This window comes from Pan paniscus, chromosome 10 (genome assembly GCF_029289425.2).
Source record: "Pan paniscus chromosome 10, NHGRI_mPanPan1-v2.0_pri, whole genome shotgun sequence".
NCBI classification, from domain to species: domain Eukaryota; kingdom Metazoa; phylum Chordata; class Mammalia; order Primates; family Hominidae; genus Pan; species Pan paniscus.
The window spans coordinates 50,234,477-50,250,506 of NC_073259.2; the positions used below are offsets into that span (position 1 = coordinate 50,234,477).

Below are 16,030 nucleotides of genomic sequence, written 5' to 3' on the forward strand. Positions count from 1 at the left end.
TAAAGGAGTATATTTGGTTTGTTGGAGTCAAAAGATATAATAGTCAAAAAATCAGCATAGCAGGCATTCCACATACCAGTAATATTCCTGTTGCAAGTAACAAAAGCGAAAACAAAAACTAAACTTAAACTAGATTAAATTATAAGGATTCTTTATTGGCTTCCTTCTCACATTTTCTTTTCTTTTATTTTTATTTTTATTTTTATTTTTTTATTTTGAGATGGAGTCTCACTCTGTCACCCTGACTGGAGTGCAATGGAGCAATCTCGGCTCACTGCAACCTCCACCTCCTGGGCTCAAGTGATTCTCCTGCCTCAGCCTCCCGAGTAGCTGGGATTACAGGCACACGCCACCGTGCCTGGCTAATTTTTGTATTTTTTAGTAGAAATGGGGTTTCACCACGTTGGCCAGGCTGGTCTGGAACTCCTGACCTCAGCTATCCATCCACCTTGGCCTTCCAAAGTGCTGGGATTACAGGCGTGAGCCACCATGCCCGGCCCTTCTCACATTTTCCATCTTTTTTTCTCATGTCTGTTCTCTAAACAAAATTTTTGTAGATCTAGTTTAACTAAAGGCATAGAATGACTTCAAGCAAAGCCTGATCCAGCACTCAGATAATACTATCAAGGCTTTATTAATCTCTATTTCCCAGCTCCATTTCCTCAGTGTGGCGTCTTATCCTAGTAGGCTCCCACTACTTTCTCCCCCAAGACACATGCACACACCCTTTGTTGTCCCAAGATGACCATAACAACCTGAGGGCTGCTTCTTCATTGTTGTCCATGGATGAAAAGATAACGCTTTTGCCCTAGCACTTCTAGAGAAAATTATGAGATTCATTCTATTCGGGCTCATTTGGGTCCTGAAGCAATTACCCTAGCCAGAGTTATGAAAAGCAATTTAACTAAGCCTTAGGATTAGCTAATATATATATATATATTATATAATAAATATATAATATAATATATAATAATATATAATATAGCCTTGTTGCCCCCAGCCAGACCACTAGGTGGCCCATTACCTCAAACCATCACAACTAGATATGCTGTCCTGCATACCCCAGCCCTCACATGCTCTACCCAGCCCAGCCTGCACACCCTCCCGCTGATGTCAGTTCCTGCACATTGCCTAATAAAAAATCCCTACGGGCTCTTTTCAGGGAGCCAGACAGAGAATTCTTTTACCTCCACTGTCTCCCTTGAGCTTGAGCACAAGCCGCAAAATAAAGCCTTGTCTGGCTAATCCACTTGGCCTTATGTAAATTTCTATTACACGGGAGCCTAAAAGCCTGTGGTCTATAACACTGAGACCCAAAGATATGTATACTTTTTGTCTACTATATGTGTGCTACACCTGTCTATAAACTGTAGCACAGTAGAGACCAGATTGATCTTCTTTACCACTATGTCCTCATGGCATAGTACCTGGCACACAGTATGTCTTAAGTTATTTGTCCAGTGGATTTTAAAAAAAAAGGCTATACAAATAAATGAACAAATAATATTCCACCGTATGGAATCCTATCTTTCTACATCTAGGTCCTATTATACTTGCCCTCTGAGCCCTTCAGTTCTTTAAGCTGCTCTCCTCCCCAACTTTCTCCCCATCTATAAGCCACCTCCTAAATTCTGTTCCCTCCTATTTGGCGAGAAGCTCCTGCTTCCTTATCAGCCTTTTCATCAACACCACATACATTTCTGTATACCCTATATTTGTCTTACACATCCCCGGCAAACACCCAACTCTGATGTACAGCTACAGTTCGTTTTCTCCAATTTTGACTACTGTGGAAAAAAGTTGCACAACACAGTTGAGAAGCCACTACACAATCATGATCCAGAGTTTAGTTGCTATCACAGCACTGCACATTAATGCATCAATGCTTTCCCCTATCCTTGTCAATTCTCTTTCCTGTTCTCCTTCATATCTATTTCAAATTTCATCTCAAAGCTCCCACTAAGCCCTTTTCACTCTTAGAATATGACTTTGGTCTCAACCTCAAGAAGACATCCTTGTCATCAAACATTATTTTCCCTCAACTTCCTACCTGCTCACATTCATCTACATATCTACCTTCATGACTATCCTAACTTCCTTCCCTTATTCCTCAAAGGATGGAGCACTCCTCCCAAAGAAGACCCTACCTGTGCCTTTTTAAAACCACACCCCCTCCTCTCTTGGGGGACTTGGTCCAGCCATCCTTTCACTCCTTTGTATATCTGATCTCTCCCTCTCTCCTCATTCTTTTTTCTCCACCTCTGAGGCCTCTTAAGTTGATCCTAAAAACAATGTCCTTGAACTTCCACCCATTCTCCTTGTTTTCTCATCTAGACTTCAAGAAAGAGTAATCTTTATCACACCCACTCACCGAGATCTTACTTGCCATGCAAACATTCCACTGAAGTTGTTCTGGCAAATGCATTGACCTCCACCACTCCCAAATCCTCCGGAATAAATATATTGGTCTTTAACTGGCAAGACATCCTGGCTGCATCTGACCTAACAGTTGTTCTCCGTCTCTTTTGACACTACTTCCTTGGGTTCCCTAACACCAAATATGCCATTCTTTTTCTATTTTCCTGATTTTTCTCAGTCACCATTTTAGGCATCCCTTCTTCCAATAAATAATGATGTGCCATGGTCTGTCCTCAGTCCTTGTCTTCATCATATCACTATATGATCTCATCCTCTCCCATGGTTTCAACATCCCATATCTCCAGTAGAAATTTTTCCTCCTGAGCTTCACACTGGAAGTCAGCTGCCCACTATAGTCTTAGATATCCTACCAGCAAATCAAACTCAGTAGACAAAAACAAAGCCAAAATCCCTACCCTCTGCCCCAACATACAATATGCTGCTATTTGCAACTTGACCCATCCCATCCCTAAATCTACTCCTACACACCTTCCATTTCAATCAATTGCCCTATCATTTTATGTCCTTACATCCAAACTCTTCTCTCATAATTTAGGTTCTCACTGTCTTTTGATAAGACCTATTGCGATGCCCTCTTAACTGGCCTGTCTTACTCCAACCTTTTCCATCTCAAATCCATCCACCACAGAGCCAACAGATCTGACTAAAATCCTATGTGGTCAAATCAAGTCACCCCTTCACTTAAAAAAACTTTCAATAATCACAATTCTCCTGTAATATAAAATCCAAGCTCCCTAACATGGTATACAAGGCATGAATTAATTTGACTCATACTTCCCTCTCCTCCCTCACCACTCCCATCCTTTCACTCTGTTTCCATCAACACTAAGCAGTTGCATTTTCTATGCTCATGCTGAACCCTCTGCCTGGGATAACCTTCCTTCCTTCTCCATAACTCAACTAACTGCTCTACTTCCTATAAAGCCTAGAATGCAGGTCAGAAATGATCTCCTCTGGGAAGTTGTCTTCTTTGTTAATATTTTATATCTGGGATTATAGAAAGAGCTTATGGGATGGACTCTTTCAGGAGGTAGTAAGTTCCTTTCAGTGCAGACAAGGAGAAATGGCCATTGCCAAGCATAGTTTAAAGGGCTGGATTACATGACTTTTAAGATCCAGACCAATTCCGAGATTTATGATTTGCTTTGTCAGTGAGAGATTAGCTCAAAATCTGCTATATATATTATCCTTACCCACTAAAAGAAAAAATATTCCTCCTTATATTCTATCTCTCAATGTATGCTTCTCTAATATATAAAATGAACCCGAAGTAACAAACTGATAACATTCTTTAAAGGCCAACTTAATATTTAACATTTTAAATATTAGAATACTTGACAAGAAATGTAATCCCTATTTCTTATGGCTGGAAGAAGAGAATAAAAGATAAAATGAAATTTGATTACAGCAGTTGAAAATTAATTGAAATTCACTTCCGGTCAGACTAAAATAAGTATATTAAGAATTCATCACAAGCTTGTGTAAATTTATAGTTTATAAAAACATGATATGACTATTTTTGTTTAAATTCACTAACTAAAAACTGGTAACAGAAGCCTGGGAAACATGGCAAAACTCTGTCTCTAATACAAAAAAATTAGCCAGGCATGGTGGAGCACCTGTAGTCCCAGCTGCTCCAGAGATTGAGGTGGGAGAATCGACTGAGCCCAAGGAGGTTGAGGCTGCAGTGAGCCATGATCATGCCACTGCATTCCAGCCCGGGTGACAGAGTGAGACCTTGCCTCAAACAAAAAAATAAAAAATAAAAAACGGTAACAGAATAAAAATAACTAAAATATGAGAATTATTCCATGAATGGGACATCAACAAAGTTATCTAACAAACTACACCAGAGTATCATTATGGCAGTTAGGATGGTCTAGTTAGACAAACACGGCTTTATATAATAAATGTAAGATCATAAAACTTTTGTACTCTAAGAGTACCATTACATTAATATTCAGATCAAATCTTATTTCAGGGTACAAAGAGAATTTAAAAACATTGAGCAGATGGTTATCATCTCTTATTAGAAATAGGAGCATACTCAAGAAATGTCGGCTATTCACTGAATTTGACAGAATATCAAACACTGAATATTGAGATACAATCTCATATAATACTAACAAAGATTACAATGTGAAATTCAAAAGAGGTTCTATAAAAAAGAGGAAAATAAAAGCATGGTTAGAAACAGCATGAATAATAGTGTGTTCAGATCTAAAGTTTAATGTCAATTTAACTAAAGTTAATGTCAATTTCAAAAGTGTGCATATTAAAATAAATGTTTAGTAAAATTACTAAATAAACACATGTTGACATAAATTAGTCTCAGTAACACAGTAATAAACCTTCCATTTGAGAGAGTCTGAATATTATATTTTACTATTACTATTTGGCTCTTTCCATTAAACTATCCTCAAGTTTAACTAAATCTAATTGCTTATTGCTCAACATGAAAAAACATGACTCCAAGAGGAAATAAAGGTATTCATTTATTAGAATCTATTAGTTTTCCTTTTAAGGAAAAGTTAACCATCAAATAAAAAGAATGCTATATTAATACTACATATTACCTTGTAGCCCAAGGTAAAATTTATCAGCACACTTAATTTATGCATACATATATTATGTTCTCTAATTTTGACGGAATCAATTTTGCCTATATTTTACTACTAAGTGAAATTATATCAAATAGCATTTTTAAGGTCAAAACCCACCAAATATCAGCAATTTGATATCACTTAACTTAATACGACATAACTAGCTATAATTGGTTTAAAATAATTATATTAGAAACATTATTTCAACATTTAATAATCAAAATTCTTTGAATCTATTTTTATAATTCAAGTAAAAGTAAACAAAATATTTTCTGAACCATTAGAGATTGTCACTATTGAAATTCTGGGCCGGGAGTGGTGGCTCACGCCTGCAATCCCAGCACTTTGTGAGGCTGAAGCCAGCGGATCACAAGGTCAAGAGTTTGAGACCATCCTGGCCAACACGGTGAAACCCCGTCTCTACTAAAAATACAAAAATTAGCTGGGTGGGGTGGCACGTGCCTGTACTCCCAGCTACTCGGGAGGCTGAGGCAGAAGAATAGCTTGAACCCAGGAGGCAGAGGTTGCAGTGAGCCGAGATCACATCACTGAACCCCAGCCTGGCGACAGACTGAGACTCCATCTCAATAAAAAAAGGAAATTCTGTATTTTGAAATGGGCAATGAGATAGAAAGTATAGTTCCCAATTGTTAAAAATTAGTATTACTGGCCTGGCGCAGTGGCTCACGCCTGTAATCCCAGCACTTTGGAAGGCCGAGGCGGGCGGATCACGAGGTCAGGAGATCAAGACCATCTGGCTAACACGGTGAAACCCTGTCTCTACTAAAAATACAAAAAAATTAGCCGGGCGAGGTGGCTGGCGCCTGTAGTCCCAGCTACTCGGGAGGTTGAGGCAGGAGAATGGTGTGAACCCTGGGGGGCGGAGCCTGCAGTGAGCCGAGATCGCGCCACTGCACTCCAACCTGGGCGACAGTGAGACTCCGTCTCAAAAAAAAAAAAAAAAGTTAATATTACTACCATTATTAAATTCTTACATCTTCATCATTATACTGATACCAATATTAAAAAACAAGAATACTTAACAATTTTAAAATAGGTTTTCCTTTAACTTCAGGCATTATATTAATGCAATTAAGAAGGAAAAGTTCAATTGTCAAGAATAGTCCCCTGAAGGCCGATTTCCATGGTCTTAAGCAATCTTGATCAATCACAAGGGGTGGATGCCAAGGCCAAGATTCTGCCATGTCATCCACATTTACAGTATTCCTATTATTTGTACCTATGCATTCAGATCTCTCTGACTCTCCCTTTTCTCCTGAATTTGATTTTCATTCACGACTTTCCACAAGTCCTCTAAGTCTTTCAGACTGGTGTCTTGTACCTGCAAATGTGCTATTGTCTCTACCCATTCCATTTATAGATTTACTAAAATATATTAATAATTCATAAGATACAAGTTTAAATGACAGATTAGGAGTATCATAGACAGGTGTTAATTTTAAGTTGTTATGCTTTTTAATCCCTTAGTAATATCCAAGAATAATGTATTTCAACTCCTTTGATTAATAAATGAGAAAGCTGAGGTGTAAGTAGTTCAAATAACCCACCAATAGTCACAAAACAGTTTGAAGGCAGAGTCCAGGACTCTTTTGATGTACTTTAAGGTGAGTTAGGACAAATCTATCAATCATTATTTCTTTTAAGCCAAGCATAAAGATCTTTCAGACAATTCTCCAATAACTATCCAAGCCCAAGTTAAAGTAGAATCAAAAGAACAGGATGCAGGAATCACTTTGGTGATCACCATCAAAAAGGGTATTTGAAAGGTATTCAAATAAAAGTATCCAGTTCTGAAAAAAAAAAAAAAAACTTATTTAATGAAATCAAAGCAAAGTAAATCTGACTACCAAAGAATTTTTATTAAAAATCTGTTATTTTATATAAATTATTATATGAGGTAGTCATTTTCTCTATTTTATCTAGACTCCTAAGATTTAAAAAATCTAGAAATAAACAATATAATTTTAAACACCATAGGCTTTTGTATTAATGATAGTAACTCATATGGCAAATTCTTAATTCTAACTATGAGCCTGGCCAGTGCTGTGTACTGTAAATATGATGGTAAATAGGGGAAACACAACAAACATAGATTTTCATGCACATCAAAAGGGCTAGAGGCAAGAAGAGTCAGCTAAAATTTAAAGAGTACCAGTAAGCAAACTTAAAATCTAGACTTACTTTCAGACCAAACGCCCATAAAAACACTGAGAAAATAAAAGTGTAAGCTCAAGGACACTGCAAGGTGGAGATGCCAAGCCTGGGTCTCCCAGAATAAATCAGGACCCTTCAAAGAATGTAAAGTTGTCCTTAAACTATTGTATCTCTTGGATTCCAAATTTGGCAAATGTGAATACTCTCTAGAGAAAAACAAGCTTTATTTAAATCCTCAGAATTCAGATAGATTATATTATTAAAATATGAGTTCAAAGTAAAAATTCACTAAACTCAAAAAGAAGTGCTACCATGAGTGAGAGTTGATAGAAATAGCAAATAAAACTTTAGACAATACAAGAACTTTAAATATTGAAATTACCAAATGTAAAATATTTGAAATCTGTTGTATCTCAATTTAACACATGGGCATTTCTCTACCCTCTGAAACATATGGAACATAGTTATAATTTTTGATATCATTGTTACTAACTATATCAACAGTATCATTCCTGGGCTTTTCTTTTGACTTATTTTTCTTCTGGATTATGGGTCATATTTTACTGCATCTTTGTGTGTCTAGTAATTTTTGATTGGATACCAGACATTGTGAATTTTCACTTTATTGGGTGCAGGATATTTCTGTATGCCTATAAGTACTCTTGAGTTTTGTTCTTGGATGCATTTAAATTACTTGGAAATAGTTTGATGCTACTGAATATTTCTATTAAACTTTATTAGGCAGCAGGAGCCCTCAGGTTAATTTTGCCCCACTTCCACCATTCTGACTACTCTACCTGATGGCAAATAAATGACAAGGTTTTGTGTTTTTGCCTTGTAGGGACACACACTATTCTTAGTCCTGTGTGAGCTCTAAGAATTTTTCCTGTGTTCCTTTTGAGTGATACTTTCCCCAGCTTGGGGTGGGTTCTCACATCCCTGTGGTGATCATTACTCAGTGAAGAGTCAAGAGGCATCTTCAGATCTCTAGAGTTATTCCTCTGTGCTCTCTTTTTCACTCTGGTACTCTGACATATGAAATAGCTGTTTTGACCTCCCCACACACCCAGCTCTATCTCCTCCATTCAGGAAGACCCTGGCCTCTGCCTGATTTCCTCCTTCCTGCAATGAGGCCAAAAAACTCTCCAGGAAGTAAGCTGTAGTAACTGCAGGGCTTATTTATCTTAAAAGACAAAAAAGATCTTAAAATCAGACAATAATAAAGGCAGATTATTTGAAAGGAACAATAATTATACTGATTTCTTCCCAACAGCAACAACAGATGTCATAAGACAGTGCCTCAAACTGCTAAGAGGAAATAACTATCAATCTATAGCTGTGTACCTAGCAAGTGTATTTATCATAATGAAGGCCACTGTTTGAAGGCATCAAAAAGCAAGCAAGGCAGGCAAGACTTGAAAGGCCAAGATCACTAAGGAAAGAAAATGCACTTAGATGAGCCAAATTTATTGCATCTTTTTCCCCTTGGGAGATTTGCTGATTTTCAGTGTCATAGGGACCATATGGAAAACTGTGGCTTAGAGCTTGAGGCAGTGTCACTGGGCCAGAGATAAAAATTGAAATTCATGTCTACAAATGCAATCAGGACATGAGGGAACAAAATACCAGAAAAAAAAAGGAAACTCAGGAAATGACCCAAAATTCTAACACAATTTCCCATAGATCATTTGCTGACACCTACTAAACTATGTAGGTGAGAGGTAAGATCAAGCATAGAACTGCTGATAAGCAAAAAAAACTAAGCATAAATTTTAGTCTCATGATGCTGAGTAAACAAAAATTAGAATCCAGGGAACATCAAAGTAGAATAATTATGGGCAGAGTTCAGGCTTTAGGATGTGATATATGAAAGGCAATATTATAGGAGTAAGGACAAATCAGAAACAGATCAAACCAAAGAAAGCCTGAACCCAGTATCTACAGACCAGAAGAAAATAAAATTTTCTCTAGGGAAGATTGTATCATCATGAACCTCTACAATTCTTTAGATATTATCTCTAATATTCAATTTTTAAAATTAGGCACATAAAGAAACAAGACATAAAAAAATTACTGAAAAGCAGGTGAAAAAATTGATAACATAAGCAGACTCAGTGATGATGCAAAGATTGGCATTATAACGTAGAAGTCAGAAAACTGCAATTAGCATGTTCAAAGAAATATATAAAAAGATTATGAATTTTACCAAAGAAATAACCAATGGATAGATTTAATAGCTGTTAAATATGCACATAATATATTATTCCATTTATATAAATTTCTAGAAAATGCAAATAAACAGTGATTGTGTGAATGTATGGAAGGATAAGAGAAGCAGGTTACAAAAGCTCACACAGACATGGTTATCCTGACTGTCATGGTGGTTTTACAGTTATATATATATATTAAAAACTTACAAAACTGTATACTTAAGTATATGAAGTTTGTTATATGTCAATTATACCTCAATAATGCTGTTAAAGACTAAAACAACAGTAATAATATCATTTAGAATTTAAAATGTGGAATTTCAGTTTATGACAAAAATAAGCTACAAGGCAGAAGGGGTCAATAAAGTTAAGTGCTATAAGGTTCTTGGAAATTGTTGGCAATATTAATTAAAGGTAGGCTTTAATGTCAATTATGTGTGTTTTACTCTTTAGGGTAATCACTAAATGAATAAAAGTATGTGTAATTAACAAAGTAGTATAGTAGTAATAATAAAATATTAAAAATATTTTATTTATCCAAAGCAAAGCAAAAAGGAGTAAAGAACTAAAGAAAGAAGGTAAATAAAAAACTAGCATGGTTTACACTGTTGGTGGGACTGTAAACTAGTTCAACCATTGTGGAAATCAGTGTGGCCATTCCTCAGGGATCTAGAACTAGAAATACCATTTGACCCAGCCATCCCATTACTGGGTATATACCCAAAGGACTATAAATCATGCTGCTATAAAGACACATGCACACATATGTTTATTGTGGCACTATTCACAATAGCAAAGACTTGGAACCAACCCAAATGTCCAATAATGATAGACTGGATTAAGAAAATGTGGCACATATACACCATGGAATACTATGCAGCCATAAAAAATGATGAGTTCATGTCCTTTGTAGGGACATGGATGAAATTGGAAATCATCATTCTCAGTAAACTATCGCAAGAACAAAAAACCAAACACCGCATATTCTCACTCATAGGTGGGAATTGAACAATGAGATCACATGGACACAGGAAGGGGAACATCACACTCTGGGGACTGTTGTGGGGTGGGGGAAGTGGGGAGGGATAGCATTGGGAGATATACCTAATGCTAGATGACGAGTTAGTGGGTGCAGCGCACCAGCATGGCACATGTATACATATGTAACTAACCTGCGCATTGTGCACATGTACCCTAAAACTTAAAGTATAATAATAAAAAATAAATAAAACTAGCATGGTAAAGTGATATATTTAAATGCAAATATTTGATAGTTATGTAAGTACAAATGGACTAAATACTCCACTAAAAGACATTTGTCACAGGATTTTAAAAATGAAAAAAACAAAAAGCAAAAACAGAGAGTATACCTCCTATATACCTTCATTTAAAAGTACTTCAAGGAGAATGAACCTGATTCCAGAGGTGATCTCAGAAGACATATCTGAGGCAAAAAGAAATGGTGATAAAATAAACTAGTAAGTAATGTATCAAATCTAGACAAACATTATTTATATAAAATAATAAAAATATTAACATCTACTTTGTGGAGTTGAAACAAAAAAAGAACTAGAACCCTGAACAGCAATCCCATGGAAGTAAGAAGAGGTTGATTACAGTTAAAACGTTCTAGAGAACTTTTATTATTTAGCAGGTGATTAAGATATTGATCAGCTTTAGAATAGCTAGCTTTTTAAATATACATAGTAAAGTATCAAGGGTAGCCACTAAAATAGTAGATATTTAATACATAATTTCTAAACCTAGTAGAGGAGTGAAGGAGGGATAGAAAAAGAATAAACAAAATTCAATCTGTTCAAAAAAAAGGGAAAAAAGAAAGAAGGAAAAGCTGTGCTAACAGAAAACACAAAAAAACTTGGCAGAATCAAGTCCTAATATAAATTCAATATATTGATCTTGCCAGTTAAAAGACAATAATTGTTAGATAGAAGATAGAAAACTGAGAGCAAAACAAATCCAAAGATGTGTGTTTGCAAGAGATATGACTAAGAATGCGGAAGTGTTGGAAGTAATAGGCTGTAAAATTATATACCAGATAAAACTAACAAAAAGAAAGCTAGAATATGTATTAGTTTCAGACAACATGGATTTTAAGTTAAAAAACAATGTTAGGAATAAAGAGAATCATTACATAATAACAAATAATAAATTCTCCAGGTAAATAGAATGATTTTAAAATTGATCAATGAGATAGATTATATAAATAAGATAGATTCAAAATACTGTATGTAAAACAAAATCAGATAAACTACAGGAAGGAATTTAAAAATCTATAATCAGTGTGAGATGTTAGCATTCCTCTCTCATTTAATAAGTCATGCAAACCAAAAAAAAAACCAAAAACAAAAAAAATTAACAAAGATATAGTATATTTAAATACTACAATTAAAACTTGATTTAATGGACTTCATACTGAACCCTGCATGCAACAATTAGAGAACACATATTCTCTTCCAACATGCATTGGAAGCTTTAAAATTGACAAAACAAACCTCAGTGAAGCTCAAAGATTAGATATCACACAGACCACATTTCCAAACAAATGTAATCAATTAGAAATTAGTAACAAAATGTTAAATAATTTTTATACCTCATACTTCAGAATTTAAAAACACATTTCAAAATAATTCATGAATAAAACAAAAATCCCAATGGAGATTAAGAAACATTATCAAGAGACTACATTTCAAACTTTTGGAATGCAACAAAAATAGTTGAAAATAGGAAACTTAGTCTTCAATTGTTTAGATTATAAAAGGCTGAATATCTATAAGCTATATATCCAACTTAAGAAGAAAAAGAACACAAAGTAATAAACTCATAGAAAGCAAAAGAAAGTTGATATTAAAAGATACGAAAAAATAATTAAGTCAAAGGCAAAAATAAAATATAGAGGATCAATGAAGCCAAAAACATTAAAGTTTTATAAAACCAACAAATCTCTTACTAGACTGATGAAGAAAAAAGAGATAAGGTAATACAAGTATTAGAAATGAAAAACTACAAACATAGCAGAGATAAAAAGTGGATAAATACCTTGATAAAGATATTATTTGCCAAAATGATTAAAGAAGTATGAAACCTGAGTTATTCTATTACTAAAAAATATTCTATTCAGTAGTTCAAGCACCTTTCGGTAAAGAGAACACCATGTCAAAATGGTTTGAGAGAGGAGTTCTTTCACAAACATTCAAGTAACAATTAATTCCAATATTTCATAAACTCTTCTTCCCTAAGATTTTATAATTCACTTAAAAAATCAAATTTAAAAGGGTAGATATTTATAAGAATGACTAATGTGAATTTAAATCTGAAATTCTGATGTAAACATTTATTTTTTTCTCAGACTATATTCCCTAGCTTATGAAAATGTTTATCAGAAGACTTTAAGCAATGTAACTCCCGGATTTTACAAAGAGGAGCAGTAAGCTGATTGGAAGAGAGGAGAAGAGTGTTGAATCTACAGTTGCATAGCACTTCACTTTATATAAGGGAGAACAAATCAATTATCCATTAATGGAAAGGATATGCCAGCCAATGTTTTAGGACTAAAGCACCCTGGTGCTTCTGATTTCAGGTAAGAATTTCACTGCCAATTTTGAATTGAATTATTCTATTAAAGTACAAAAGTTCCTTGACAGATGTATGCAACGAATAACTTCAAGATATATAAGACCAAAATTTAGATATATACTCAATTTTTCTAAACATATATTTAATTAGCATACAGATTAACCTCAAACATTATTTATGCAGCTACTAATGGCACTGGTGATATGTATGTTTAATATGTTCTGTGTTGAACATACATGGCAAGTGGCTAGTTTGAGCTTAAAGCTGGGACCCAGACTGGCTTGCTAAACTGAAAGCAAAGAATTCCAATCGTTTCAATAGTCTACTTTCCGACTAAATGTCAAATGAAATAGGCAACACAACATTGCATCTGAAGCACATGATGGTACACGAGGGTCAAGCTCAGCCCATGGATCCTGGTCTAAGCCCCACCAGATATAGAAGCACACTATCTTGTACTAGAGGATAAATATATATAATTCATAGGTAGAAAAGGGAACATTTTTTTCCACTTCTGGGTGGAAATAAGCACAGGTTTTTAAATAGGAAGGATTTCACGTAATTCACCTTCATTTTAGCAGCCTGGGGGCTTATAAATGTGGAAACCCTGGGAAACCATACCATTGGCATGGATGACTGACGAGGTGGAGTCCTAAAGCCCGCAGCTGTGGCGGAGCACTAGCCTCCACCAGCCTCCGGCAAGTCAACATCAATAGAGGGCACAGAACAGAATATGACAGACGACTTTATAAGCCCATATGATACACTCAGAGATAAGAAATAAATGTTTGAGATTTTAAATAAAATTAGAAATTGGAGGTTACAAAGAGTCAGTGAAATTGGGTTGCACATATAATAAATGTGACCATTTAACCCAATTCAATACTTTTAACAAAAAGAAAAAATTTTTTTTTTTGGCAAGTGTGGTAGCCAGCCTACAAGATGGCCCTCAATGAGTCTCACCTCTGGCTAGACACCCCCACACACACTGAATTATGCCTTCCCTGTGTGACCAACAGAATATGGTTGAAATGACATGAGGAACTTCCAAGGGTAGGTTGTGAAAGTTATCGTAGTTTCCACCGTGGTCCCTCTCTCGAGTTGCTGTCTCTGGAGGAAATCAACTATTACGGCACGAGGACAATCAAGTTGCCCTATGAAAAATTCCACTTGAGGAACTGAGGGATCCAGCAAACAGCTAGCACCAACCTGCCATCCATTTGAGAGAACATCTTCCATCCATCTTGGAAGGTAACTTCCCAGTCAAGCCTTCAGATGACTATAGCTCTAGCTGATATAGTCACAACAACCTCATGAGAGATCCCAAGCCAGAACCAGCCAACCTGCTCCCAAACTCCTCAGGCACAGAAACTATGAGATCACAAATGTTTATTCTTGTTTTAAGCCACTGAGTTTTGGATGTGTTTGTTACACAGCAATAAATAACTTTGTGCTTTATAATTATTCTGAAAATGAATAAGAGCCACTTGAGAACTTGAAGCATGGAAATAACATGATAAAAATGTAATATGATAATGCAATTTTTATGAGGAGAGATGTGAGATCACAAACTAGAAATAAAGTACAATATTCATAGGGTAAATATGTATTTTACATTATTAAAATGTTTGACATTTTATTAAGACAGAGCAAAAGAACATTTGTGAAAATAACCTTCACAGCACGAAATACTTGAAATAATTAAATAATTTCAAAGGGCAACTTTTATGTAGTAAATGTCAGTAATGGCATTTTTTATCTCTACTGTAATTCACATAATGTATCATATTTTCTTACCATATTTTATATCCTTTTAGTCAGAATGTTGATGTCTATATTGACAATAAAATAATAGACATAGGAGTTATTTTATATGACCAGTGTCTACGCAAACAATGAATAATAAAGCACTATAATTTAAATGCTTAGGGTTCTTTCATCTTTAAGAATTCAGGCAATATTCCTCCCAAGTTTTAATCTACTGAGATTTGTAACTTGTCTCAGTTATAGAAAGAATAGACAAGGAGCCACACCACACTCTGGAGAGCCAAGAAATTGTATTTACAGAAAAGAGATTAGTATATAAAACCCATTAAGATTCACAGTGCCATTTTTTGTTTGAAATACCACTCCTACAGAATTCATTGTTTTATTTGGTTCCTATTTAACAGGCATTTATATAGTGCTGTGCTCTAGGCTCTGTGTTTTATTAGAGAGTAATTTACTTAGCCACTATTCTAACACTTGATGGTCATAACAATATTTAATATCTATATAGTATAAATTGTGTTTCCTTCCTGAACTTTATAAATAAATCTATGAATTAAACACTGCTGACTATTACTGACATTTATTTTTCTACATATAAGGACATGAAAAATCTGTGGTTAGAATATTAGTATATTACTCAATACTTTCCATTTCCAGCATCGTCTGTACTCAATGGTTTTACATGACTATGTAAAAAGAAATTGATAATTTTTATTGTACACTAACTTGAAATTATGACAGAAAATTATCTTATATATTTTTACTTAACCAAATATGCAAACCTCCAACTTCAGAGAGATTAGTAGGAAAGTCTTTCCAAATATAATATCATTTGAATTAGCCTCTTGTACAGTCTTAGAAATAGTTATCCATTAGTGCCTGGAAGAAGTAATAACGTGATGAGTTTGTGATGAAAAATACTGACTCATTGTAACACACTATATTCTACTGTGGTTCATCATTAACACATAAGATAAAACAGTGATGCCTGTTATAGGAGTATTGTCACATTTGTGAAACTGAAAAATGTGTGACCAGATGCCACCCTGGTCTGTACATCTAACAAATGAAAAATCATTTTTAGGTAGCTATTAAATGCAAAGCATTACTTGAAATCTTGACTGTTCCTTTTAACAAATATGTTGGGATAAATCCATTATAATGGGCCACCTCATTTGTTCTACCAACTAGATTACACAAGAGGATTGGCCCTATTATGCGGAATGTCTATTCCCTAGT

General features: G+C 35.0%; 1 protein-coding gene across 3 annotated transcripts in view; it reads right to left on the reverse strand.

Annotated features, from left to right (window-relative positions):
- TMEM117 (transmembrane protein 117) overlaps positions 1–16,030 on the reverse strand; it is a 554,287-nt gene that overhangs the window by 450,798 nt on the left and 87,459 nt on the right. Inside the window, exon 3 of one of the 3 annotated variants that reach the window (XM_063593086.1) lies at positions 10,809–10,871. The exons of the other annotated variants lie outside the window; for them this stretch is intronic. Coding sequence (XP_063449156.1) covers positions 10,809–10,871 — 63 coding nt within the window. The remainder of the gene's footprint in view (positions 1–10,808; positions 10,872–16,030) is intronic. 3 annotated transcript variants of the gene reach the window in all.